The 26767-nt window shown below is 41.2% G+C and overlaps 1 protein-coding gene across 2 annotated transcripts; it reads left to right on the top strand.

Annotated features, from left to right (window-relative positions):
* The first annotated feature begins 1783 nt into the window (after nucleotides 1–1783).
* MMAA (metabolism of cobalamin associated A) lies at nucleotides 1784–24009 on the top strand. Of its 2 annotated transcripts, none has more exons than XM_019796418.2 (7): nucleotides 1784–2654; nucleotides 11323–11826; nucleotides 14222–14344; nucleotides 17547–17717; nucleotides 20107–20192; nucleotides 21218–21367; nucleotides 22411–24009. In XM_019796418.2, the coding sequence occupies exons 2-7, from the start codon at nucleotides 11382–11384 to the stop codon at nucleotides 22696–22698; spliced, it is 1263 nt and encodes a 420-aa protein (XP_019651977.1). In that variant the 5' UTR covers nucleotides 1784–2654; nucleotides 11323–11381; the 3' UTR covers nucleotides 22699–24009. The 2 variants fall into 2 exon arrangements, with proteins under 2 accessions (XP_019651977.1, XP_034517452.1); XM_034661561.1 differs by lacking the exon at nucleotides 1784–2654 and adding an exon at nucleotides 4160–5481.
* The last annotated feature ends 2758 nt before the right edge of the window (nucleotides 24010–26767 follow it).

Below are 26767 nucleotides of genomic sequence, written 5' to 3'. Positions count from 1 at the left end.
CCCACTCCCCCTGCTTGTGTTCCCTCTCTCGCTGGCTGTCTCTATCTCTGTCAAATAAATAAATAAAATCTTTAAAAAAAAATATTTGTAGGAATAAACGCACATTTTTAAAACTATTAACAGATTACAAGAATTCATTAATATTATTTAAATTCTAATGCAACATACACAGCATAGAGCAGGGATCAATGGATGATGTACCTGAACACTGCTCTAGTGAATAGGCCTCAGTGTAGACTCAGTATCATGCCTTTAAGAATGAGGTCATTTCTCAATTTCCTACAGTCCTTCAACATGGCACACCATTTCTCAAGGTCAGATTATAAGAAAACTAGTATATGAACGAATTTTGTATTTTGCTATAAATAAGCAATACCAGTATATTTTATTTTTTTAAAGCAATTGCTAGTTTAAAAAAAAAAAAAGGAAAAGCTAGTAACTGCTAGTTACAATTTCTTCCCCAATTTTTAATTTTTAAAAATTTCAAATCTATAGAAGAGTTGAAAGAACATACATACTCTTCACCCAGAACCCTAATTAACACAGTGCTGTTTTCTCTTTACATACATACTTTTTTTGTGCCTGGACAATCTGAAAGAAGTTCCCAGACAGTAATCATGATCTCTCCCCTAAAGACTTGAACACGTACCTACTAAAAACAAAAGCATTTTGGTAATAAGCACAATTTATCATACCTGAGAAATTTAAGTCAACAATATATCTAAGTTTACTTCCATGTTTAAATTTCCTCAATTGTTCACAAAATTCTTCTAAAACTTAAAAAAAAATCCACAATCCTATCCACGTCAGTTGCCCTAGCTGCAGACCGTCCTTTTTTTTGGTACTTCTTCTGTGCTTTGACCTTACACTGAAAAGTACAAATAAATCACATTGTGAATTTATCGGAGTGTTTCTCACAGATTCAGACTAAGTGTTTTTGGCAAGAATGCTACATAGATGTACTTGCAATAACCTCACAGCAACAGGTGTGTGTTTTTCCAGTACCGATGCTGGAAATTTTTTCCATGAAGCATCTATTAACGTTCTGCAAAGAACTAATGTTCCATAGAACAGTTTAGGAAACACCTGGATTGAAAAAAAAAATAAAAGTGAAATGAACTAAAGTGTTTAACAGTTTGTAGAATAAAAACCAGGTATGGATTAAAAATCATTTTTAAATTAACAAACGTCCTCATTTCCTTAGGTAATGCAAACAGAGCTTTCATAAAATTTAACACCAAAAAAATAAAAAACAAAACCATTGTAGAGATGATTAACCCCTAACTTAAAGAAATGAAGTAACTGCTACCAAGTTTTTATCCTTACTGTATTTACTGTGTTCAGGAGCAGAGATTTGAAACCAGATCCGCTTCCATGTTTTCCACTAGGCCCTCTACGTCACTTAGACTTATGTTTAGTTTTCTGTAATTGACTATACTTGGGTCAATTACAATTGGGGTAGAAGTGGTGGTCTTTTAGTCTGAAGAATAAAGACAGTAATGAAAGCCAAGAGTTCATTTTTTTTATTGTTCTGTGTCCATCAAGAATGAACCCATACCAAGTACCTGAGGAGGGTCTAACCCCTCACAAATGCATGCAAGTATGCACATCATATGGGGGGGGGGCGCGCGGATTGCGGCCTTGGCTCCAGATATTAATTATAATATAGCCCCCAGTTATGACCATTTCTATTTGCCATAATTTGCTCCTTGCTATTTATTGCCTATTGGTGCTGTCTTTATTACACTACACCATACATTCGGGAGACTTCAGTTTTCCCTAAAAATCCTAGAACTCAGGTACAACTCACGTTTTACTACTTATTCTATAAATCCAACAGGTTTTCAAAAAATTAGTTACCATTCCGGCCCCCGCAGTGAGGTAGCAAATATTAAGCATGTCCGTTTTCATCTCCATTTCAACCGGGAGCCCAACCCCCTAAGTGACTTTACGAGGGCAGTCGCGGGTCCTTACTTTTGGCACAAGTTAAAATGTTATTACGAATGGTAACTTTCAAGAGAAAAAAAAAAAAAAAACCTGTGCCAAGGCTTAAACACTTGAGCTCTACTTCGGCGGAGCATTTAGTCCAATCGGCTGGAAATTGCGGAGTTTTGGTGCCTCCTGCAGCTGCCAGTTTGTCAAACCTCCCACGTGGGAGGAGACGTGGGAGGGTACCTCTACCCCACACTTGCAGCTTCTGGGATCAGAAGAAAGAGGTCTGCACTTGCGGACCGCGCTCCGGCTCCGTCTCCCGGACTTCTCACCGCGCCAAGGCCGGGAGGCTATGAATGTTACCCTCGAGCTCTGGCGGGGGACAACCGAATACGGACCTGGAGAAGAGCTACCCGAAAGCCGTAAACCACCTTCTCCCGCTTCACTTCCCGACAGCTTCCCAGCACCCCGCCGACTTCCCTCCCCGACGCAGGCCCGCAGGCCTTCACGCACACGCGTCCCCCACACGCGCCGGAATTCCGCGGCCACGTCCGCCGGGGCCCTAGCCCCGCCCCGCGCCTCCGACAGGCCCCCGGCCGCCCGAGGGCTTCTCGCGTCCGGCAGTGGGCCCTGCGCCTGCGCGCAGCGGCCAGCGCGAGGCGGGGCGAACCCTGTCCGGCGGAAGGGGCGGGGCGGGGCGCCACTTCCATGACTTCGGGCGGGTGAGTGTGGGGCGGAGGTTGCGCGCGCCGTCCCGAGCCGGGGATGGGTTCCCGCATCGGGCCGCTGGGGAAGAGGAGCCCACCCCGGCGTCGGGGGCGCCCCCTGGAGGATTTGGGGTGGGGGAAGGAAAGGAGAGTATCATTGAACTGGATGATACTGGGAATGAGGGATATGTGCTGAGAGGCAGGCAGGCAGGCGTCGGGAAAATGGGTTTAGAGGGAAGTTTCGTCGTTTTTTTCCTTAAAAAGGAAATGCTCTGTAGTCAGTGTTTTAACATTTACATCATTTTAGGCAAGGTTGTGAGCTTACTTACTGTTGTGCCACAGTAAGGTTTTGGTAAGGTTGCTGGTCCCTTGCCACTGCCAAACCTGGCGAATGGTTAACCAGAGAATGGATCTGAGAAAGACACGATAGTCCAGTGTAGCTAGGTACTCCCCAAGAGTGAAATTAAAACTCCTCTTTTATGGGATAAAATCCAGGATATAAAAGTAGGGTTCAAACTAAAAGTCACAAAGAGTATCTAGTCTTTGTCAAATACTCGAGAGGCGGGGGCTAAGTCCTTTCCAGCAGACGTCCTGTATTCAGGTCATTTATATTTCTCATTAGCAAATGAAAGACCACCTGAGCAAAAATGGCATAAAATTACTTATTTTATTACCTTTCTTAAGAGCTGTGCCCTAATACATACACTCTGGAAAACAAAGATTACTAAAGCTTTTCCAAGTTAGAGGAAAACCAAGTTTCCCGAAGGCCTGTGCAGATTCTTAATCATTTTGGGGTCATCTGCAATGTCCAAAATACTCTTTTATCGGTAAACACTTAATAACGTTTTGTGTTCAAGGTAATAAGAATTTTAAAAAGGGAATAACTCAGTTATTTTAGGGGCTGTATTCTATTAGAGCCAAAACAAACGTGAAAAGTTATATAACCATAAGAAATGTAAATCTCAAGATATTTGAAGCTGTCTAAAGAAAACCTGTATTTGACATGGAAAGGGCTGGTGAGTGCTTGAAACATCTGCCCCTTAGCTGACTGTTGCCATGTGGGCTTGTGGGTCCTTCATATGCAGATCATACACAGGGCTCCCTAAGACCAGTTTGGATTTGAAACTCAGTGGTAGCAATGGGAATGAATGAAAACGTTTAACAGTGATGAAATTTAGAAAAATAGAGATTTCCCAAACAGATTGAAACCTAAAAGTGGAAATTGGGAAATCTGAGTCTTAACTGAAAAAGTGATAAAATGTAAAGTGGTTAGAGAACCTTAGACTATCAATATCCCCTGCATGAGTTCAGATGTATTTGGTGTTACTCTTTTTTTTTTTTTCAAAGATTTTATTTGTTATTTATTTGACAGAGATAGAGACAGCCAGCGAGAGAGGGAACACAAGCAGGGGGAGTGGGAGAGGAAGAAAGCAGGCTCATAGCGGAGGAGCCTGATGTGGGGCTCGATCCCATAATGCCGGGATCACGCCCTGAGCCAAAGGCAGATGCTCAACTGCTGTGCCATCCAGGCGCCCCTTGGTGTTACTCTTACATAACAATGACCTATTTAAAGGTTGTTTGTATAAAAAGTCATTCTGCTCTACCAAAATTTCCTGAGATTAATGGAAAAGGATAATGTAAAACCCTCAGTGGGGCGTGTGGGAGATGGCAAACAGATTAATGGCATCTGACAGTTTATCTTCAAATCAAAAATGATTAGCCTTGCGAAATGGAAACACATGGTGTAACTCTGCATTGCCTGTATGAACCGTGCTGTGCTGCAGGCACTGACCTAATGTATTGATTTTGGAAATCCTATATGCTTTTTCTTGCCAGAGTAATTATTGAAATTGAGAGTATTCATTGGATCAATTTCAAGACAAAATTATCTTGACTGGCTGCTGCTGAGCAAATTTTTAATGAAGGAAAACATCCATATATTGAAATAAGACTTTAAAAAGAAAGTCCTTAAGATAAATATATATTTACTGTAAAATCTAGAAAAATGTGTGTTTCAAACATTGATAAGTTGAATAATCCCCATAATGGAGTTATTGACCCATACACAACTGTTGTATATGTTAATTTATTCTGTGAGCAATAAACTGTGCTGTGGGTACAAAGATAACTCATAGTCTAGGCAGGACTAACAACTTAAAACAATGTGACCAGCATTATAATAGAGGGATGTGACCTGTATATGATGACAAGAGAGGAGTGACAATAGAAAGGGCATGGAAAGGGGGAGTGGAGTACTGTTTCTGGAGGAGAGACTTGAGTTGATTCTTGAAGGCTGAAGAGGAATTTGGGAGATGATTAAAGAAAGAAGGAGAATTTTTATTCATCTCATTTATTTAGGGAATATTTTTTTGCTTGCATTATAAGTGGATGTACTTTCATCTAGTAAAGCTCTTGTTACCGAGTTTTGATTCCTTACAAACTTATCTTTCTGTTTAGGAACATTAGTTAGATGCCAAAGTTGCCTTGATTCAAAACAGGGAACTTAGAAGGTAGAAGGTTTTTAGTAAAGATTCTCAGATCACACAGATTAAGGATGTTACTCAGACTTTCTAGTATATTAGATCAACATAAAGTAGAGAATTCCCTCATGAACCTTAAAAAAATTTAACAGGTTACCATATGACTGACACTGTGCTGGATTCTGAGGAAACTAAGACTAAGCCATTGCCTCTTCTCTGGGAGGATCATTGGCTGGGATGAGGGATGAGAATTGGTGGGGCGAGATCTGTAAATAGATACATGAGAAAACAAGATGAATAAAAGGCTGTGGAGCTTTGCAGATGGAACAGTTGACTGCCTGGGAAGATGTGTCCTAGAAGAGGTAATATTTGAACTGAGTAGGACTTTGTCAGGCAAAAAAGTAGAAGATAAGCGTTCTAGACACCTAATTTTTATTAGACTTTTTCTTTAAAGCTATCATGCTCAAAATGGTTACTAGCCCGTGTGTATCACATTATTTCAGAGTGCTATTGAACTTCAATAGTACTTCAATAGTACTTCAATCATCAACTTCCGTGATGATTCTGACAGAATGTGCATAGAAGCATAGCTAAAACATAATTACCACTTTTTTCACCTTGTACAGAATTCTTTTTTGCTAGGTTTTTAAGTATATATGCTAATTTTATGTTTAATTTAGAAATTGACATGTAAATACATATTGAATGCAATGCTGATGGTCATAGTAACTGTTTAAGGACTCATCAAGTTTGAGTCTTACATTATGAAGAAGTCTCAATGCAGAAAGAAGGAAGTTACAGGTTAGATACAGTCAAAGGTAAAAATTAAATCATGAGTAGTTATTACACATTTCTTACTAAAAGTATACATATTCTATTTTATCTTTAAAAAAGAATTTTTTACCATAGCAACTGTATTAGTTTTCTTTTGCTGCTGTAACAAATAACCACAAACTTAATGCCTTAAAACAACACAAATTTATCATCTTACAGTTCTGTAGGTCAGAAGTTTGACATGGGTTTTACTGGGCTTAAATTAGTCACGGGTAGCCCTTTATTCCATCCTAGAGGTTCAGCAAGGGTGGGCTGAGTCCTCCTCACATGACATCATTTTGCTCTTCCCCTCTCTCTTTTCTCTAAAGGACTTTGGTTATATTGGGTCCACCTGGATAATCCAGGATAATTATTTTATCTTAAGGCCAGCTGATTAGCAACCTTAATTCTGTCTGCAAATTTAATTTCCCTTTGCCATTTAACGTAACATAGTGAGAGGTTTCTTGCATTAAGACATGGACATCTTGGGGGGGGCTTTATTCTGCCTACAACAGAAAAATATGATTAGCCATAAAACAGCATATAAGTGCTGTAATACCACTTATCTATAGACACAGTTAACATACGTATTTCTCTGTGTGTGTGTGTGTGTGTGTGTGTGTGTGTAAAATTTTATGAAAAATGGTATAACGCCTCTTTATCTCCAGCCACTCTTGTGCTAATCTCATTTGGTCTTATGGATTTAAGTAACACCTAAATACTTAATGATTCTCAAATTTACAGGTAAGCTCTGACCTCTCCCTTATACTAGTAATGCAACTGCCCACTCAGGATACCACCTGGATATTTGGTACGCATCTCAAACTTAACGTATCGGAGCTGGAACATGCCTGATCTTACCTGAAACTTGACCTCCTGAGTCTTCCCCAGCTCATTAAAGGGAACCTCCATCTTCACCATGGCTCAGGGTAAAACCTGTGCTGAAGCCTTGACTGCTCCCTTCTCTTCCATCCCACATCTCATTTATTAGCAGGTCCTTTAGAATTCATCCAGAACCTGATTTAACACTATCCCCACATGGTCCACATCCTCATCAGTTCTCATGTGCACTATTACAATAATCTCTTAGCTGGTCTTCCCATTTCTATTCTTGCATCCCCATCAGATCCTTTTAGAACAGAAGTAAAGTCAGGTTCTCCTTTGTCCTACTGCTTCCCTTCCCATTCAAAGTCAAAGTTCTTCCAGTCATATCTATGGCTGTATATCTGACCCCCTCTTGGCCTTCACTCTTACACTTTCCCTCTTGCTTATTCATGTCTAGCCACACTGGCCTCCTTATTGATACATCTATAGTCTGTCTTCCCTTACTAGAATGTTAGCTTTATGAGGGCAAGAACTTTGTTCTATTTTGATCATTGTATCCCCAGTGCTAGACTATTGCATGACATATGGTAAATGGTCAAATATTTGTAGAATGAATGCTTTATAATCTTGTTTCTCTCTCTCCTCTCTCTCTCTCTCTCTCTCTCAACATATTACTTTGCTCCTTTTTGATCATAGCTTTGTTGGGTAACAAGAAGTAGTCATGGTAAGATTTGTAAATTAAAGGGCATGTTTTAGATAGTTATAAGTTTTTCTTAGACTACATAGACAGCATCTCTCCTGGATAGGACAGGTTTGGTAGTAAGAATGTTCTGTATCCTTATCAGCATTTCCTCTTTCTCTGTTTTTTGGCTCTTTCCAATGCCATCACTATCACTGTACACATTTTTTTTATTTTAAAAGGTTTATTTGTTTATTTTAGAGAGGGGGGAGGGACACAGAGCATCTCAAGCAGACTCCCCACTGAGCTTGATATCATGACCCATGAGATCATGACCTGAGCGGAAACCAAGAGTCAGATGCCTAACCTACTGAGCCACCCAGCTGCTCCTCTGCATACTTTTTGAAAATGCTTTTTACTTGCTATGGGAGGGGCATGGTTACTAATATCTCTTTACCTTTTAGCCAAAGGACTTCTCCTTGATCCTAAAGTAATTTACTAAGAAAAAATGCCACAGAGAGTCAAAAGACCTGGGTTTGGGTCCTGGCCCTCCCATTGGCTATGACATTAGTCACCTAACTAACTCTTGCTTCCTTTCCCTTGTTAAATGAGAATAAATAATAATTAATAATAATAATGTGATCATAGAATTATCTGGGAGAGTAAAGTGAGATGAAGTATTTGAAAATGGTTTATAAACTCTTGAGTGACAAGCAGATTGGAAATGAAATAGGTTCGGATCAGCAGCCTTTTTTGGTTTGTCTTTTCAATAATTGCCATGTGCCAGCCTCCATCGTGAGCTTTGAGGGTTCTAATGTGGACAACAGGGTCTTGAATCTGACTTCTCTTTTCTTAATGCCCTGTCTAAGTCCAGGTCCTCATCATCTCTTTTGGGTCTTTTCTAGGGTTTCCTAAACTGGCCTTTGCGTTAGCAGGGTCTGATTCCTCTTGAGTTCTCACCACTGCTCCTGATGTTATCTCCCTAAAAACCCAAGTTGATTATGTCCCTAATCTCAATAAAGATCTCTGTCATTTCTCCACTGCCAACCAGGAGCCTCAGGTTTATCCTGGTCCAGCTTCATTTCTTGTAACTAGTTCCATGTATACACCAGGTTTCTGTCTCACTGAATTGCTCAATCTTTGATATGGCAAGGAAGAGACCAAGCTCCAGCTGTGACTCTGTACATTTAAATCCTTGGCCTGGAAGGCCTGCCTTCTCCAGTTGTTGTTGTTTTTAATCCTTTCAGACCCAGCCCTGACATTGACCCCTCCATGACTTGAACCTTCTACTCCCCAAGGAGAGTTAGTTTCTATAATTTTGTCTGTTCCCACAGCACTTTGTGGTTTTTTTGGACATGGTGTTTATTATTCTGTGGGCTTTTGAAGTGCTGGGATTATGTCATTTAGGGTAATATAATGAGACAGTCAGTTCACCTAAGAAGGTGTAGTGGATTGAATGGTGGCCTTCAAAAAGATACATCCATGTCCTAATCCCTGGAACTTGTGAATGTGACTTGTATTTGGAAAAAGGGGTTTTTGCAGATAACAGATGCCATTAAGTTACGGATCTTTTTTTTTCTTTTTTAAGAGACACAGTGTGTGAGCAGGGGCGGGGCAGGGGCAGAAAGGGCGGGAGAATCTTAAGCAGGCTTCACGTCCAGGGTGGAGCCTGACTCGGGGCTCCATCTCCCGACCCTGAGATCATGACCTGAGCTGAAACCAAGAGTCAGATGCTTAACCAACTGAGCCGCCCAGGCGCCCCTGAGTTAAAGATCTTGAGATGAGATCATCTTGGATTATCTGAGTGGATGCATTTCAGTGACAGATCTCCACACAGAGGAGAGACACCAGGAAAAGAGAGCATGTGAAGCCAGAGGCAAAGACTGAAGCTGGGCAGCCGGGAGCCATGGAGCCGCAGGAGCCCCCAGGAGCGAGGAGGGACAGGGAAGAGTCTTCCCTCAGAGCCTTCAGAGGGAGTGCAGGCCTGCCGACACTGGCATTTCTGCCTTCCAGCCTCCGGAACAGCGAGGGAATAAATTTGTTGTTTCAAGCCACCCAGTTAGTGGTGATTTGTCACAGCAGCCCTAGGAAACGGATACAGAAGGTTGTAGTGGAATGACTGGAACACAGTAAAATGTCATTGTCATCACCAACAGTAACACTGTCGTCACTGTTATTCTTAAACCTAGCATGGCACCTGAAGAGCAGGATATGCTCAGAAAATAGTGAGTGGTTGAGTAGAAACACGGTTCTTCCCGGGAGCTTCCAGTCTGTCGTGGCGGCAGTGGCGTTGTCAAGAAGTGTGCTTAAAGAGAGCTGCCAAAGTAGAGCCCCTCTGAACTGTGTTGTTTTAAATGTCTTTTTGTCTGCTTGTGGGAAGGGTGGTAGTGGATGTTTTAAATTGTTTTTTTAGAACCATCTTTACACGGTTTTCCGTAAGTTGTCTTTCAGAATAAGACTCATTTTGTCAAAATAGACGTCATAATGCCCCCTGTCCGTAACGCCCCAAAATAGAAAAATGATGAGCAGTTATAGTTCTAACAATAAAAAAACTTAAAATATGTCTTCTTTTCCTATTAGAATGTTATTTAGTAAAATTAATTTCATGCTGGTTGGCCTTGAAATACAATTTAGAGAAGTACTTTGGAGCAATAAGATAATTTATTTCATTCTGCTATGAGGTCGTTGAAAACCAAAATTTTCAAATAATCATAAACCCAAATTTGGTAGGCCGTATGTATCATTTGTATGTAAATTTTAGTTTGCCACTGGAACCTAGGTCTATGACCTAATTTTTACTAATGTTTTATAAATTGGTATAATAATGATGAAAGCTAATGTTTATTGAGCTCTTACTCTATGCTAGGCACTGTTCCAGGCTTTTTACATGAGGCTGTTGACATGAATTAACCGAATTCATTCTCACAGCAGTCCTGTTCTCTTTACCTGTTCTCTTGACCCAGGAGGATGCTGAGGCCCCGAGTGGCCAGTATCATGATAGCTGACGCGGCAGAGACTCAGAGTGGCTGTGGCTCAGAACCTCTGTTCTTTCCTGACTCTCCATGTACCTTGTCAGCTTTCGTTGCTGAATACAGTTCAAAATGGAGAGTATCAGTAAATCTAAGTGAAGCATCCTCGTCTAATTCCGTAGTGGTTCAGACTTCAGTGTGCTTACTTACCCGCAGAGATGCTGATGTGTGGGGCTGGGAATATGCATTTTTAGTAAGCACTAGGTGGTTTGGGTCCTGCTTGGAAATACACTGATCCAGTTAGCGTACAAACCTCACAGTTCATTTCACATGAAGGCCTGGGGTGGTGCTGGTGGTGGTGATGGTGTGCTTATGTTAGGCCATTCTTTGCATATATCTATGTTCCCGGGTGAGTCCATTGAATACATACACTTATCTAAACTTATGCCTCAAGTGCCTACAATACTAATCACATTTTTTTTTTTATAGAGAAAGAATAAAAGGCATCAGAGGATTTTTTTTTTACCTTTTTAATGAGCCTCAAAATAGAGTCTATTTGATCTGAGGAAATTATAAGCTGTAGACAGAAGAAAATAAGCATGACATAAAATTTCTGCCCTAACAGGGTTTTTTTTGTGTGTGTATTTATTTTTTGTTTAGAAGAAAATTTTAATGTACATTCTGTTTTACAGTAGAGCAATAATCCATCATTTGGGCTACTCTGAATATTAACTGTAGGCAAAGGGGGGGAATCTTCTCTCTTAGGTTTGGTAAGAAACTTTCACCCATTTGTACTGCCAAGAAGCCTGATTATGTGTGTTTTAGAATATAGGGAAAACACTAAGCTTGCAGTTTTACTAACTTCAGTATCTTAATTGTATATTGAACTGGCAAAAATACTTTTTTCTTTCTTCTAGGGAGTCACAAATCACATTGAGCCAAAAAACATCCAGTGTTTTCTGCAGTTACAAACAAAATGAATATTCCCATGCTACTGCAACATTCTCACAAGCGTTTCCTAAAAGGCCTTTTAAGAACACCTTTCCGTCGTTACCACTTCATCTTTCACTCAAGTACTCATCTCGGATCAGGAATCCCTTGTGCTCGACCATTCAATTCTCTTGGACTCCATTGTACAAAATGGATGCTGCTGTCAAACGGTTTAAAGAGAAAATTATGTGTACAAACAACCTTAAAGGAACACTCAGAAGAACTTTCTGATAAAGAACAGAGATTTGTGGATAAAATTTATACTGGTTTAATCCAAGGGCACAGGGCCTGCTTAGCAGAGGCCATAACTCTTGTAGAATCCACCCACAAGAGGAAAAAAGAGTTAGCCCAGGTGCTTCTTCAGAAAGTATTAGTCTACCACAGAGAGCAAGAACAAATAAATAAAGGAAAACCACTAGCATTTCGAGTGGGTCAGTCTTTTTTTTTTTTTTTCCTTTCAGTCTGTTCAGTAAATATTTTTCTAAATTTTCTCTGTTTTAAAATAATTCTAAATAGTTTGTAATCTAATGGGAATTCTTTTTTTCTTCTCAGAATTTTGGGCTGGATTTTAAACGCTCCCTCCCCCCCCCTTTTTTTTTTTGCAGATATTGGTCTTGTTATGTTGGGGAAAAAAAGTGTTGTGGTCATTTGAACTAAGGCTCTGTATTTTAAGAGAATAATATAAGATTTCTATTTTGGCAAGAATCTGTGGCTTCCAGAAAAGGTTATGCATATGAAGAACTGTAGCCCTTCTGCTTGATAGTCTGAAGTGAATGCCTTATTTTTGTATTTATAGCAAAGATAATTATCCTTATCACATTTCAAAATTCTACTTCTTAGGAATTTCATTAGTCTTTCTAGGGCAAGTCTCCCTTCTTTCAGGTACTTTTTGTTAGAGTTTCTGGGAGTTGCTTGGCTCTAAGCACAGCCATCTCAATACCAAAATGTGTTTTAAAGGAGAGACCATATTCATTTGCTATCTATTTCTTGAATAGATAAATTGAACAATAGAAATTGTTCAATTTCTTTTTTTTTTTAAGATTTTATTTATTTATTTGACAGAGAGAGACAGCCAGAGAGAGAGGGAACACAAGCAGGGGGAGTGGGAGAGGAAGAAGCAGGCTTCCAGCAGAGGAGCCTGACGTGGGGCTCGATCCCAGAATGCCGGGATCACGCCCTGAGCCGAAGGCAGATGCTTAACGACTGAGCCGCTCAGGCGCCCCGAAATTGTTCAATTTCTTGAACAATTGACTAGGTTCTGTAATTGCAAATAAGCTTGTTTTATTTTTTAATTGTGCATTTTTAAACAATTTAGATATGTTTGGGTGGAATGAGAGTTTTTCATGATGGCAAAGTAGATGATTCTAACCAGCTTTCCCACTAAAAAGAACTTGAAATGATGGACAAAGTGCAGAAATTTTGTGAGGATTGAGTAAATTCACTGGCATTATATTAGACTTATATCTCAGTTTATTGATGGTATGGGATTAAAACCTTCTAATGTTATAGTAACAGGGTATGAATCTTTAAAGATTATTTCAAAAAGAGTTTACCAACTGATATTGGTATTGGTCTGCATTGTTCACACATCCTATTCTGGCCTTACTGAAAGAGCTCTCATTCTGAGAGTACTGCATTGACTGTTAATAATCTTTATGTATTGTAGACAGAAAAGATGGCAGACTCCCAGAGAGAAATTCCAGTTATGACAGTGTTTACTTATTACACCTAAAGGATGTTTGAAGAGAAAACATCCCAGAAATATACGGAGTTAACCAGCAACTCACACGTCACTAATAACTCACAAATTTTCATTGCTATTCTGGTTCTTTCAGCTTGGTCTTGCTTAGCCAGATAAACCTGTATCTTTATTGTAGCTGTTTTATCACCATCATAACTACAAGTAACAAATGTTTGTTCAGCACCCATATAGATGTTTAAGACAGACCTGCCCCAAAAATTACAGTAAGGAGCCAAGCATTCCGTATGACCAATGCATATTTTTTGATGTAATTACAATTAAATGCTTAAGTTTTACATACTTTATGCTGTGTGCTGTTCTAAATATTGCAAATATCAGCTCATCTAGTTGTTACAACAACCTGAAGAGATTGGTGCTATCATGGGCATTTTATTGCAGCGTATACTCAGGCACAGAATGGTTAAGTAACTTCACTGGGATTGCACAGCTCGTAAGAGGCAGAGCTAGAACCAGAACCAGCCACCTGGCTCAGAGCATGTGCTCTTACCTGCCATGCTCTGTGAACTCTCCAAGCAGGGGGATTTTCTGCCTTTCTTAAGACAAACTAATTTTTTCAGGATTCAATTTAATTATATATTTTGAGTTCCGGGTAAGATGAGAAAAATTATCTTTCATAAATAGAAAATTATTTTCTCAGTCCCTGGGAATTTCCAGAGTAGTGAGTTGTCTTTCCAATGGGAAGACCAAGTGTCCAGCATTGGGGTAGGTGGAGTGATTACTGATCATGATGAGAGGTGGGCAGATGTGGAAATCCAGCACATTAACAACATAGGCAATGAAGTCTGTCCAGAAAGATCTATATTATAGTAAAAAGGCAGATCATATTTTGTAAGTTTACGAAGTGAATTCGGAGAACATACAGAACTCAGAATTGTTTTCTTCCTATATCCCTACACGCAGGAACTAGATAAATGGTTTTTCGTTTACTTTAGGAAAAATTAAAATATATTAATGATGGTTTTAATACACTAGGAGAAATAGAAGGTAACTAATATTTGAATAGAACTCATCATAGTGCTGATCTCATTTCTTTCATTAAATTAGAAGGTCTCTCTCTACTGTAGGATTGTCTGGGCCCCCTGGTGCTGGAAAATCAACCTTTATAGAGTATTTTGGAAAAATGCTTACTGAGAGAGGGCACAAATTATCTGTGCTAGCTGTGGACCCTTCTTCTTGTACCAGCGGTGGTGAGTATCGCTGATTTTTTTTTAATTGCAGAGCAGCAGTCGTAGGGCTCTCATAATTTAATGGGAATCTGCACAATCCAGTGACTTCTAACCTCTCACTGAGTTTGATGTCCCTGGAAGAAGGGAGTTTGGGGGGCAAGGTGGAGATTGAGGGAGGTAGTTTGGGGCCTTGGGCTCCTTAGCTTGTGGGTAGGCCCGGAGGAGCGTGGGTACTTAGAAAAGTAGGAGAATGGGTGCCAGAAGCTGAAGATAATCAAAAGCAGATTTCTGCCCTTTGTCTGTCCCAGCCGACACTAGGCGCTCTTCCCTCCTGTTGTTTTTCCTGGCTGTCAGCCCCTACGCAGTTCAGAAAATGGGTCCATCTCATTCGCTTCTTCTTATTGTTGTAACATCTCTTAAGCTTAAAAGAAAATCTTATTCCTCTTTAGAACTTGCCACCTGTTCATAGTACACGTTCAGTGAAACAGAAAGCTCTTAGAGGGACCGTGTAATACATGGTTGTTCCCCCTACAGCCCTTAGTGTGGTGTGTCACATCTCGGGCTCAGCAACTACTTACTGGTTTGAGGGCTCATGGTGACTCCAAGTTTAATTTGCAGCTCATGAGAGAGAAAATGAATAAACTTCGTTTCCCCAATGAGTTAAGGAGAACATAAAGCATACCATATAAATACTCAGGAAATTTTTTTCTTCCCTTACCCCTCTCACGTTGCAGTTACGCATTTAACAAGTATTTGAATGTCTGCTATAAGCGAGACATTGTACAAGGAAGGCACTGCGTCTTGTAATGGTGACTGAGACACAGTCCTCTTGGCCTTATGGAGCTTTATGTCTAATGAGGGAAACAGACATGTAAGCACAGGCCATTACAATGTAATGTGTGTTGTGAGGGGAAAGTACGGGGCACTTTGTGGAAGTGTTTGGTTTGCATACTGTGAGTTTCATGCTAAAAAAAATAAAGATGATATAATCATTATTTCAAGGGCTTTAGGTCAATAGAGAGGTGGACAATTCCTATTACCACCCATTGAGAATTTTAGCTGAGAACAGGCACAGTTTTTGATTCACAATAATAAAAATATTAACCATAAAATAAAATTATACTCACAAGGTTCAAGATTAAAGCCAGGTCAATGTATTATTTACATTCTAAGAACTTTCTTTGTTAAAAGTAAGGACTTGAACAAAGAATTTTTTTATAGTGGCTCTCATTTTCATACAGGTGAGAAGAATTTTTTTCTCTTACCTTCGTAATATTCTAGAATACTTGCAATAGCAAAAGAAAATAATAGCTTGAGATAGTAATAGCGATACAATGACAAGATAGCCTGATTAAAGTTGCAAAGCCATGTGGTTCTTAATTCTTAAACTAAAAACAAAGGTCCCTTCCTCAGGTTAAAAAAAAAATTATATATATATATATATATATATGATTTGAAAGAAAAAATACGTGAGGATTAACAGGACACTGTACATTTCCATTTCTACGTTATTATTGCTACGGTACCATACATTTGAAAAACTGCATGATGCTGAAGTTGAGAAACATTACTTTTTTGGCCTGTAGTCAGTCCTTGTGCTTTGGATTCACAGACCCCCTGCAGTAGCTTGGAGACCTCCCTGAGGATCTACAGCTGACGGTTGGGGGCTCACTGGCTAAGACAGTGAGGTGGGAGAGTAATTTCATAATGTTTAGTTCAGTGTGTTAAGATCTATAGGATAATAATTTAAAGTACAGCTTTGGCAGATTGTTGACTTACACAGAGATGATTTCATGCAGAAAATTACTTTAGAAAAAAGTTTTGTGTGCAGTAAATAAGTAGTTGAGATATGTGGTAGGTGTCTGCTCTAGAATTAGAACCTATGAGAACTCTAAACTGGAATCATGAGGGAAAAGATCATATCCTTAAGGAACTTCTCAATGTTTAGCATCAACTTTATATGGAAAAGTGAGCTCTTAGCAGAGTGAAAATTAAAATTCGGATTAGAATAGTACTACCCCTTCGAATGTTGTTATATGGCTAAAGGAAAGTAAAAGTTTGAGGTAATTTCAATAGTTCCAGGGCTTTTAGTCTTCTAGAATTTGCAAGTAGTGATATTTGCCAAACTACTGCAGTACGCCCTGGAACATCACTAGTTCTATTCCATAGGTATTAAATTAAATGACGGGGCGCCTGGGCGGCTCAGTCGGTTAAGTGTCTACCTTCTGCTCAGGTCATGATCTTGGGGTCCTGGGATCCAGCCCTGCGTTGGGCTCCCTGCTCAACAGGGGAGTCTGCTTCTCCCTCTGCCCCTCCCCCCTGCTCATGTTCTTTCTCTCAAATGAATAAATAAAATCTTTTTTAAAAATTTATTAATTGCCTACTGTGAATAAGCACTCATTATAGAATATGTAAGACATGGTTCCATGGGCAAGGAACTTCTTTTTTTTTTTTTTTAAGATTTTATTTATTTATTTGACAGAGAGGCAGTGAGAGAGGGAACACAAGCAGGGGCAGAGGGAGAGGGAGAAGCAGGCTTCCTGCTGAGCAGGGAGCCCGATGCGGGCTTGGTTCCAGAACGCTGGGATCATGACCTGAGCCAAAGGCAGATCCTTAATGACTGAGCCACCCAGGCACCCAGGAACTTCTCTTAAAGCAGAGTTTCTCAACCTTGGCTCATATGACATTCTTTGTTCTGGGCAGCTTCCTGACATCGAAGGATGCTTAGCAGTGTCCTTGGCCTCTACCCACCAGATGCCAGTAGCATCCTACCCCCAGTTGTGACAAGGAAAACTCTCTCTAGACATTGCCAGATTTCCTCTGGGGACAAACTCATCCCCAGCGGAAAACCATAAGGACAACAATGTTAAGATGACGGTAAAGAAACCATCCTGGCTGGCATGGAAGATTGATTTGGGGACTAGTGGAAGCTGAAATTGGACAGGTAAGGTAGGGCTACATTCTGAGTGCCTTTAGTGCTAGGCTGCAGAATCTAGATTTGGACCTCTAGTCAGTGGAAAGCCATTATACATTTTGAGGGGCTTGAAATGTTAAAAGGATTCATTTAGCATCATACACACTGTGTTGCACTAGAGCTCAATAATAGGAAGTAATTGTGAGATTTGGGGAGAAATGTCTTAAAGCACTTCACCTGGGAATTAGCTGATTGATAATTGGCCCTTATCGGTGTTCCATGATTAGAAAATGTAACTCTGTGTTTTAGGGTCACTCTTAGGTGACAAAACCCGAATGATAGAGTTATCAAGAGATATGAATGCATACATCAGGCCTTCTCCTACCAGCGGTACTTTAGGAGGTGTGACAAGGACCACAAATGAAGCTATTCTGTTGTGTGAAGGAGGGGGATATGACATCATTCTTGTTGAAACCGTAGGTGAGTGTGATTTTCTATTTCATAACAATAAAGTACGATCGTAACGAATGCTAAATGAAGATGAGTGACAACTAGTATCATTTTGTTCGTTCAGCATATGTTAACTAAAGGTATAATTAAATACAAGATATCTCAGGTTCTATAGGAGATATGAAAATACAGGCTCTAATCCTGACCTTTAAAGAAAAGCCATGTATCTGGAGAACTGTTATAAAGGAGTGGTATGTTGTAAATACCAGAGGAGAACTGTAAGCATTGGAAACAACACATTAACTTAACACCTGTTGTGTGTAAGCACATTTCACATGTCTGTAATACTCGCTAAGAAAATTCATGTAGTTAGGTGCCTCTTTAATATAGGGCCATATTTTATTTAATCTTTATATCCCTGGTACATAGTTATACACAATGAAAATACTGAAACGGAAACCCCAAGAAATTCAGAGGCTTGCGGTGAGACAATCTACTGTTACTGAGTGATAAATGTTTGTGACACAACCTGACTGAGGTTTGAGGGATCAGGGAAGACTTCCAGGAGGAGGTGACAATTGAGCTCGGTGTTGAAGGAGGAATTGGAGTTAAATAAAGAGAGTGAGAGGATATGGCCCATTTACAGAACTGCGGTTTGTTCAGGATACTTAGCGCATAGAGTTTGGAGACGCATGGGGGGAAGAGAGATGGGGCTGGAGACCAGAAACTCCACCATGGAGTTGGATGGAGGAAGAGTTGCCCGTGTGGTAGTAGGAGAATCAAGGGAGAAGAGGACCGTAAAAACCAAGTGCATTGGCTGTAAGGTGCATTTGACTGCTTGTCCCAGAGACTCGAAATAACTGTGACTCAAACAGAAAGTGGTTTATTTTTTTGTAGACAGAAGCCCAGAGGCAGGCAGTCCCGAGCAGGCCTGGTGCTTCCACAGTGCCCTCAGTGTCCCAGGCTCCTGTGTCCGCTCTCCATTTTTAGTACTTAGTTTCCATGCTCAGGGTTGCTCTTGGTTAAAAGATGCCTGATGAAGCTCTAACCATCACATCCACGTTCCAGGCAGGAGGAGGAGGGAAGAGGGAGGGCAAGGAAGGAGGGGAGTGGGGTAGGCAGAAGAGGTGTAACTCCTGGCTGGGTTAGCCCTCTTTAAAGAATTTTCCTGGAAACCCCATCTGGTGACTTTTGCTTTCCTCATTAATCATCTCTGGAGGAAATTGGGTCTGGTGACTGTGGGCTTTCACCTGGTACATCAGTGCTCCTAACAACACTGGGGTAAGGAAAGGGGGAAGAATAAATATGGAATGGACACCCCACCGAAGGACAGAATCTTGAGTTTCAGTGGAGCGTGTGATATGGAAGTCAGATTTAAGTGGACTGAAATTAATGTGAAGTAATGAAGTGAAGACAAATGAGCATACATTGATTTTTTTCCCTAGACATTTATCTATAAAGAGAAAGTGAGAAATATGGTGATAATTGGAGGAGGTTGTGAGTTTTTGTCTTATTTTTTTCCTTGGTTTTTTTAGTTTTCAGATGAGAAAGACATGAGCACAATTCTATGAGGTGCTGAGCGACGGGAGCCGGTAGACTAAGGAGAGGTCAAACATAAAGCAGAGCAAGGGCCCGGAGGAAGTGGGAGGGAAAGAGAGGCTAATCCTCAGCCAGTACTTCTTACGCTGCGGCTGGAGAGGAGGCAGTGAGCAGGGCTGGTATTTGGACCTGCTCATCCGTGGAGGGGGCGAGGGAGACGCTGAGGGAGCTCTCGCCTTTACTTCCCTGCCGAGTAGGCGCCGTGGGCATCATCATGGGGGAGATGATGGCACAGTGAATGTTTGTAGTAGCCCCTGCGAGGAATGGGAAGCAGCTGACTGAGCGTGCTTGGGGACATTGCTTTAACCGGGCGGTGCGGGGTGGGCAGCGGATGGGAGACACCATGACCCTGCGGTGGTGCCTGTTCCTGAGCCATTTCTCCAGCGTGCTTACAGAAGAGGGAACATGGATCGTCAGACTGATGCCTGGGTGGGGGTTTGCAGGGCTCCTAGGAGGCTGACAAGGCCGGAAAGCTGAAAGTCTTGACAGGCGTGGTCTAGGGTTAGAACCCCACACTGTTCAAGCTGCTCACTGATGAAAGGGAAGCCAAGAAAGAGCTGCGAGGGGGAGGAGAGAATGGACGTCTCCATTTAGCCAACACGAAGGCTACTGGGAATAAGTGAGGGAGAGAGGTGGGGAGGGTCACAGGTGTGCTCGTAGGCACGGCAGTGCATTTAATAGGTTCTTCAGAGGTGGGGTGTTTACAGTGGGATCAGCTTGCTTGTGTGATTGTGGGTGCGAGTGAAGGAAATGGAGGTCAAGGTGGTTGAGAAGGTCTAATCACTGTATTTTAGTGTACAGTCGTGCTTTCCAATTTCAGGTGTGGGCCAGGCGGAGTTTGCCGTTGCGGATATGGTCGACATGTTGGTTTTACTGTTGCCACCAGCAGGAGGAGATGAATTGCAGGTGATTATGTTGATTTTTGTGTATACACAAAGTATACATCTCTGAAAGTACAAATTTCCAGTGTTGTGTTTCTGCAAATTAAGTTGCTATTAATGTAGGTAAAAGAAATTGCATTCGGGGGCACCTGGGTGGCTCAGTCAGGAAAGCATCTTCCTTCAGCTCAGGTCATGATCTCAGAGTCCTGGGATCGAGCCCCACATTGGGCTCCTGCTCAGTGGGGAGCCTGCTTCTCCCTCTCACTCTGCTCCTCCTTCCACTAGTATGCACTCTCTCTCTCTCTCAAATAAATAAATAAAATCTGGAAAAAAAGAGAAATAGCACTGATATTGGCTAAAATACCTGAGTCAAAGGCACATTATCTGTTTGTTCCCAACTTATAGTAGAATTTATGACCTTGAGCTAATCATACAACTTAGATTTTCCCACCTGCCACATGGGAGTGAACGGAGTTCATGGACATCTCCGGCCAAGAGAGACCACTGTGGTGTGGTGGTTTGTAGTACCGAGATTGGGGCATTTTTAGCTATCAGGTTATTTTTCCTCAAATGCAAATTGGAAAAAAAATTATAAACCTTAAGGAAAACTTCAAAGATTTTGTTTCTGGAAATGCAGATGTTCGCGATAGGTGTTTTTTCTCTTTCAGTACTAAATGGTGAATGGTTTTGTATCCGGTAGCATTAGCTCGTGAGACACGGAATCCATCCTGAGACAGCTGGAATTGCCTCCCGCCACTCATTCCTGTTGTGCCTTGATGATGTACTTCCTCTAATTGTGAATACATCTTCTCATGCTAGTCTCTAAATTTGGAAGAGATCTTATAGATGACTTCCATAATCCCAACAGCTGGTGCTTTGTGAATAATTTCTGCTGAGTAATTGTGGTTCCTGGTACCCAGGGCTGGGAGGATGCGGAGGAAACGTTAATGAAATGTGTTGACTCTCCAGGTCTTAGCACTGACTGGTGTCCCGGTTTTTGCTATAATTGAATGAAGTATTTCTGATGCATCGCTGTCTTTTTCACATCAGGGTATCAAAAGAGGTATAATTGAGGTGGCAGACCTGGTGGCTATAACGAAATCTGACGGAGACTTGATCGTGCCAGCTCGAAGGATGCAGGCAGAGTATATGAGCGCCCTGAAGTTACTCCGCAAACGCTCACAAGTCTGGAGACCAAAGGTCAGCTTGCGCTCTGTTCTGCATTTCTCACCCTGAGTGGCCTGCGCGCATTAGGAGAGAGGATGCAAGTCCCAAGCTAGACATATAATCAATCTTTGCTTGAATGTGAGATCACAATTTTAAAAATTATGACAAAGGCAGAGTGGGTAGTCATGATTTTAAATATAATCCTTCAACCACGAGATGTCAAAAACTAGATGTGAGAGGATAGATTCGATTGCTTAATGCTTGACTAGAGCCATTTGGAAGTGATAGCAAATCCATTCTGAAAGGAACCTTTCTTAAGATTATGGGGCAATTAGTGATTTGATTCTCTATCTTAGAGTTTGAGTAGGAGAGAAGAAGCTTTTGATGTGATCACTTCCTTTCCCATTATGCTTGTTGGGTGCTATTTTCAGTAAGGAGAAAAAAAGCCACGTTCTGTAATAAATGGTACGCTGATATTGATGTGGGCAGCTTTCTGTGCAAGAGGACAGTCTGATATTAAAGAGTAAGTTGTAATCACTTGAATGAGAGCAGCGATGACCTCCCTTACCACCCGCTCCCTGGCTCCTGCAGTCACGTTGTCTACACTGGGCATGGGGCCGTCTGGTCCATCAGGTACCCTGGGTGCTCGGCTCTTAGCACTTGCTGGATCAGGGAACTTTGACACAGGGAATGGGGCTATTTCTCAACGTAGTTTCATTTCCTAGCACTCAGGCCTCAGGGAAACCAGCATTGCCCTTCTCATCCTCGTGACCCTCTCACAGCTCATCCGCTCTGCCCCTGAAGACCATCTGAGCAATCCTAAGTCAAAATAAACCTCTGGGCTAAAACTTTTGACCTGGTATCAGTGTCTTGTTTCTGCACGTAGTTAGTAATCGTAGTGATTGACTCTAGTCTGTTTCTGGGTATAGTTTACTTCAACACAGTGATAAAATGTCTCCGTTTTCACTTCCCTGTTTTCACAAACTGTAAGGCTTCATTGGCAAATGTCAGAGTCCCTATGAAGATGTTTCCTATGATTTTAAATAAAACGGTTTTGCTTCTTCCCTTTTCAATAGGTAGTTCGTATCTCCGCCAGAAGCGGAGAGGGCATCACTGAAATGTGGGATAAAATGAAAGAGTTCCGGGACCTCATGCTCGCCAGCGGGGAGCTGACGGCCAAGCGGCAGAGGCAGCTGAAGGTTTGGATGTGGAATCTCATTCAGGAAGGCGTGTTAGAACATTTCAGGACCCATCCCACCATCCGGGAACAGATTCCTGTTCTGGAAAAAAAGGTTCTCAGTGGGGCCCTGTCGCCAGGACTAGCAACAGATGTGTTGTTGAAAACTTTTAAAAGCAGAGACTAAGGAAATGTATCCTATACAATGACTTTGTATATAATTTCATAAAGTATTTTAATATTAAAAATCACTTGAATGCTTACATTTTCAGTAATTCTTTTGTGGTGCCCTTGGCCTTGTTTGTGAACCGTGCTTGAAAAGTCGAAGAATGTTAGATATGACTGGCGAAGGTCAGGCCCGTGGTGGTATTTATAAGGTACCTGTTACATGTTACTGATTTCCACTTCTTTCAGTTCTTACATCCTGGCATGGTAGCTGGTAGGATAGTTCCTTCTCGTCAGTCACAAGCAGAGAAAGCTGAAGAGAACAGAAAAAGCTCATGTACCTTGAAATGTTTTCTTTGATTCTGTATGCTCTGAGTTTCCAGAGAAAATGTAAGCAAGAGGGGCCACATTTCTGAATTCTTACTGCAGGCCAGAATCATACACAATGGGTTTCTAAGAGCTGAAAATCATGACTGATATTTAGTGTAGTAGACAATGCTAGGAATTTCTGACATGGCCACGTACATGAGTAACAAAACAAGTGGCATGGGCAGTGATGTGAATACAGTTAGAGTCTACTTGTCTAGACTTGTGGACCCCCCCCACCCCGCCCCGTGATAGGTAGGAGAGCCCAAAGGGAACTGGGGGAAATCAGCGGCAAATAGTGTGGCCCATTAATCCCCAAGAGTTGGAGTACACCCTCAAAAGACCCAAGTGAGGTCACCATGATTCAAGGGTTATTCAGTTTGAATATTATCAAAGGCTTTTGCCTCTCCTCCTCCTTGGTCATTTGACTTCATATTAGCATCTTAAAGATCTACCTTACTCCTGAAGAGGAGGAACAAGTTTTGTTCTCCAGAGGAAGCATGTCACAAGGGTTGGGCTCTGGGGTTGAACTGTGTGGGTTTAAACTTTAAACATAGATCAGTCAAGTCACTCGTTAGCTGTTTAAGTTTGGACAAATAACCTACCTCTAAGTTTCACTTTCTTCCCTGCTAAAAGGGAATTGACGCATTAACTTTATGGGGTTGGTGAGGATAAATGAGATAACTCAGGAGAATCATTTTGCTACCGTGATGGTACATACAAAATACCCAGAGGCTGCTTGCTGTTATTATTATGTTACTTCTAAATCCCTGAAGCTGTACAAGTCTTATATGTACGTTGAATGTTCTCTCATGGTCTTATTACTACCATCATGCTCTTGTGATATTTTATGATTGTCTTTAAAGTATCTGCTGTAGTTAATTCTTTGAATATAATTTATACTGTTTGATGCAAGTTATAAGTATGTACATTTGAATGAAATTATTTCTAACCATAAAATTTCTTCATTGCACAAAATTTCTTCCCAGAAATTTCAAACCTATACTATTCTGAATCCTTTAGAATATTTTACACAGTATGTCAGTTTTCCCTGTTACCCTCCTATCTGGAAGTAAATTACTTGAGCATTATTTTAGCAAATATTCCATAACTTTATTTTTAATTTTAATTATTTATTTGACAGAGAGCGAGCACAAGCTTGAGAGCAGCAAAGGGAGAGGGAGAAACAGGCTCCTTGCTGAGCAAGGAGCCCGATCCAGGGCTCGATCCCAGGACCCCAGGATCATGACCTGAGCTGAAGGCAGACACTTAACTGACTGAGCCACCCAGGCCCCCCCTTAACTTTTTTTTTTTAAAGGATTTGTGTTAGTGGCATACCTACATCTTATATGAGGACTAGGAGAAACCAAAAGATTATCCAGTCAATTCACCTACTTTCAGAAAGGACAACCATTAAACCAGATGAAAAACTGTTTTTGGAATCTTCCAGAGAAAGAATTTCATAATTTCCCTTAGTAAACTACTACAAGGAATGGCAAACCTGTCATTCATGGCACCGCATATGTAGCATTGAAGCATGCATTATGAAGAAGGTGGCAGAAGGGTGGCTTTTGTTAGCCCTCCACTTAGCTATACATTTCTTCTCGGTTTGAGTTACCTTTAAATGTTATAAATATAGTTGTAAAAAGCATTAGAAACCCCCCCTTGACCTCTTTACGTTGTTATTGTACCACTAGCTATAACGTAGAGACCAATTTCCAAGATATCATTTACCTTTATTTCTGTCATTTGCTGAACTGGAAGCTGTATAATAGACTAAAATGTTTGTGGCCCTAAAAAGAAAAAAAAAAAACCATGCTCCCTTTGGTTAAGCTTGACAACGCCATCCTTCCGTGCCACTTGTGATTCCGCCACACTAAACCCTTGACCTGGACAAAATCATAGGTGTTAACTTGGGTGTATGTAGTCAGATTTCAGCTGTTCTAACTAGCCACATGATTCGGGGCAGGGTTTTTTCTCTTTTTTTATGCATCTGTTTCCTTATATTTAAAATTAGGGTAAGAATAGCTACTTTACAGGGCTGTTGGAATAATTAAATGGAGGCTGTATGGAAAAATGCCAACATCCAGTAATTGGTAGGTATTGAGAATAGTATACATGGCTACTCGTGGCAGCTCTTTGTTCTATGAAACAGACTAGCATCAGTTTAATTTGAGTTTGGCCAAACTGCTTAATCTCCCTGTGTCCCAGTTTCCTCGTTATTAAATGGGGTTGACAATGGCATCCACCCAGAGTTGTTGAAAGGACTATTTTAGTTAATAGACACACCATATCTGGACATAGTAAGTGCTAAATAAATATTTAAAGAGTAAAATATTTAATGTCTTAGGGTTGTTTTAAGGATTAAGTGAGTTAGTTTCCCTCTATCTTAAAAGAATAATTCTTTTCTGAAAAAAACCCTCCTTGGTTGATTTTGTCTTTGTCAAAAGCATAATTACCATTAATTTCTGTAGGTAGGTAAAAAGGTGCTCTGTTCTAAACAGAGCTCCAAAATTGACAGACATTTTGCTAAAACAGTACCAAACTTCATTAAATTGACTACAATTACTTGTACAGTTGGAGCTGCCGTTAACATTACCTATCACAATACAACCTAGGAAGGAATTCTGTCTTTATAATCACTCCCTAATGTGGCTGTTTACTTCCTGCCCTGAGCACGTGTCGCTCTGGTAGCTCCTGTGTACACTAAAGACAAAAGCTAACAAACAACTGCATGGGATACTCAGTCTTTATGCAGTTTAACTGGTAATATGGAAAAGAAAAAAGAGCAAGAGGAAAAATCTGGGGCGCCTGGGTGGCACAGTCGTTACGCGTCTGCCTTCAGCTCAGGGCGTGATCCCGGTGTTCTGGGATCGAGCCCCACATCAGGCTCCTCCCCTGGGAGCCTGCTTCTTCCTCTCCCACTCCCCCTGCTTGTGTTCCCTCTCTCGCTGGGTGTCTCTCTCTGTCAAATAAATAAAATCTTTAAAAAAAAAAAAAGATTTTATTGATTTATTTGCCAGAGAGAGAGGGGGAGAGAGCACAAGAAGGGGGAGTGGCAGGCAGAGGGAGCAGAAGGCTCCCCTCTGAGCAAGGAGCCCGATGTGGGACTGGATCCCAGGACCCTGGGATCTTGACCTGAGCCAAAGGCAGATGCCCAACCGACTGAGCCACCCAGGCACCCAGGGCAATTCACTTTGCTTAGCCACCTCGCTTCTTGATGGGAGTGAGTTGAGGGCACATGAAAGTCAGTGAACTATTTTACTCACAGCAAGGCTTAGTGCTTAATCTCAATTAATGTTGTTTTCAACTAACACAGAGGAAATCAAGTGACCTCATCCTCAAAGCTTTGTAACATTTGCCTAGCCAATCGTGAGGTGTGGTCAGGAGTCCATAGAGAGATATCTTAGGATGACAATAAAGCCATTTCTCGGGCTCATACTTAAATGCCAAATCTTGTTACTTGCAGAACCCAACTATTGCGAAGATTAACTCCCCTTTCTTATGAATAAAATCATATTAGGTTTTATACTCAAATTTTGCTGACTTGAGATTCCATCATATCATGTAGGATCTCAGTCCCCTGAGAAGTCCTCTTCTCACGTATTTTTGAAAGTCCCAGGGGTTCCTCACTGATCTACAAACAAGCTCATGCCCTCGGGGGCAGCGTGTTCCTCCCAGGCTTCTGTTGGGCTTCCACTATTTTAGTTGCTGCTGTGCCGGTA

Source organism: Ailuropoda melanoleuca, chromosome 5 (assembly GCF_002007445.2).
Source record: "Ailuropoda melanoleuca isolate Jingjing chromosome 5, ASM200744v2, whole genome shotgun sequence".
Taxonomy (NCBI): domain Eukaryota; kingdom Metazoa; phylum Chordata; class Mammalia; order Carnivora; family Ursidae; genus Ailuropoda; species Ailuropoda melanoleuca.
The sequence above is the reverse complement of the archived record's forward strand: the minus strand, read 5'-3'. Positions and strand labels throughout refer to the sequence as shown.

What these genes read in the sequence shown, in the direction of transcription:
- MMAA (XM_019796418.2), top strand. Translation starts at nt 11,382, where the DNA reads ATGAATATTCCCATGCTACTGCAACATTCTCACAAGCGTTTCCTAAAA. An exon ending in CAGGAGGAGATGAATTGCAG is followed by an intron (nt 20,193 to 21,217) that starts GTGATTATGTTG and finishes TTTTCACATCAG; the next exon opens with GGTATCAAAAGAGGTATAAT. An exon ending in CACAAGTCTGGAGACCAAAG is followed by an intron (nt 21,368 to 22,410) that starts GTCAGCTTGCGC and finishes CCTTTTCAATAG; the next exon opens with GTAGTTCGTATCTCCGCCAG.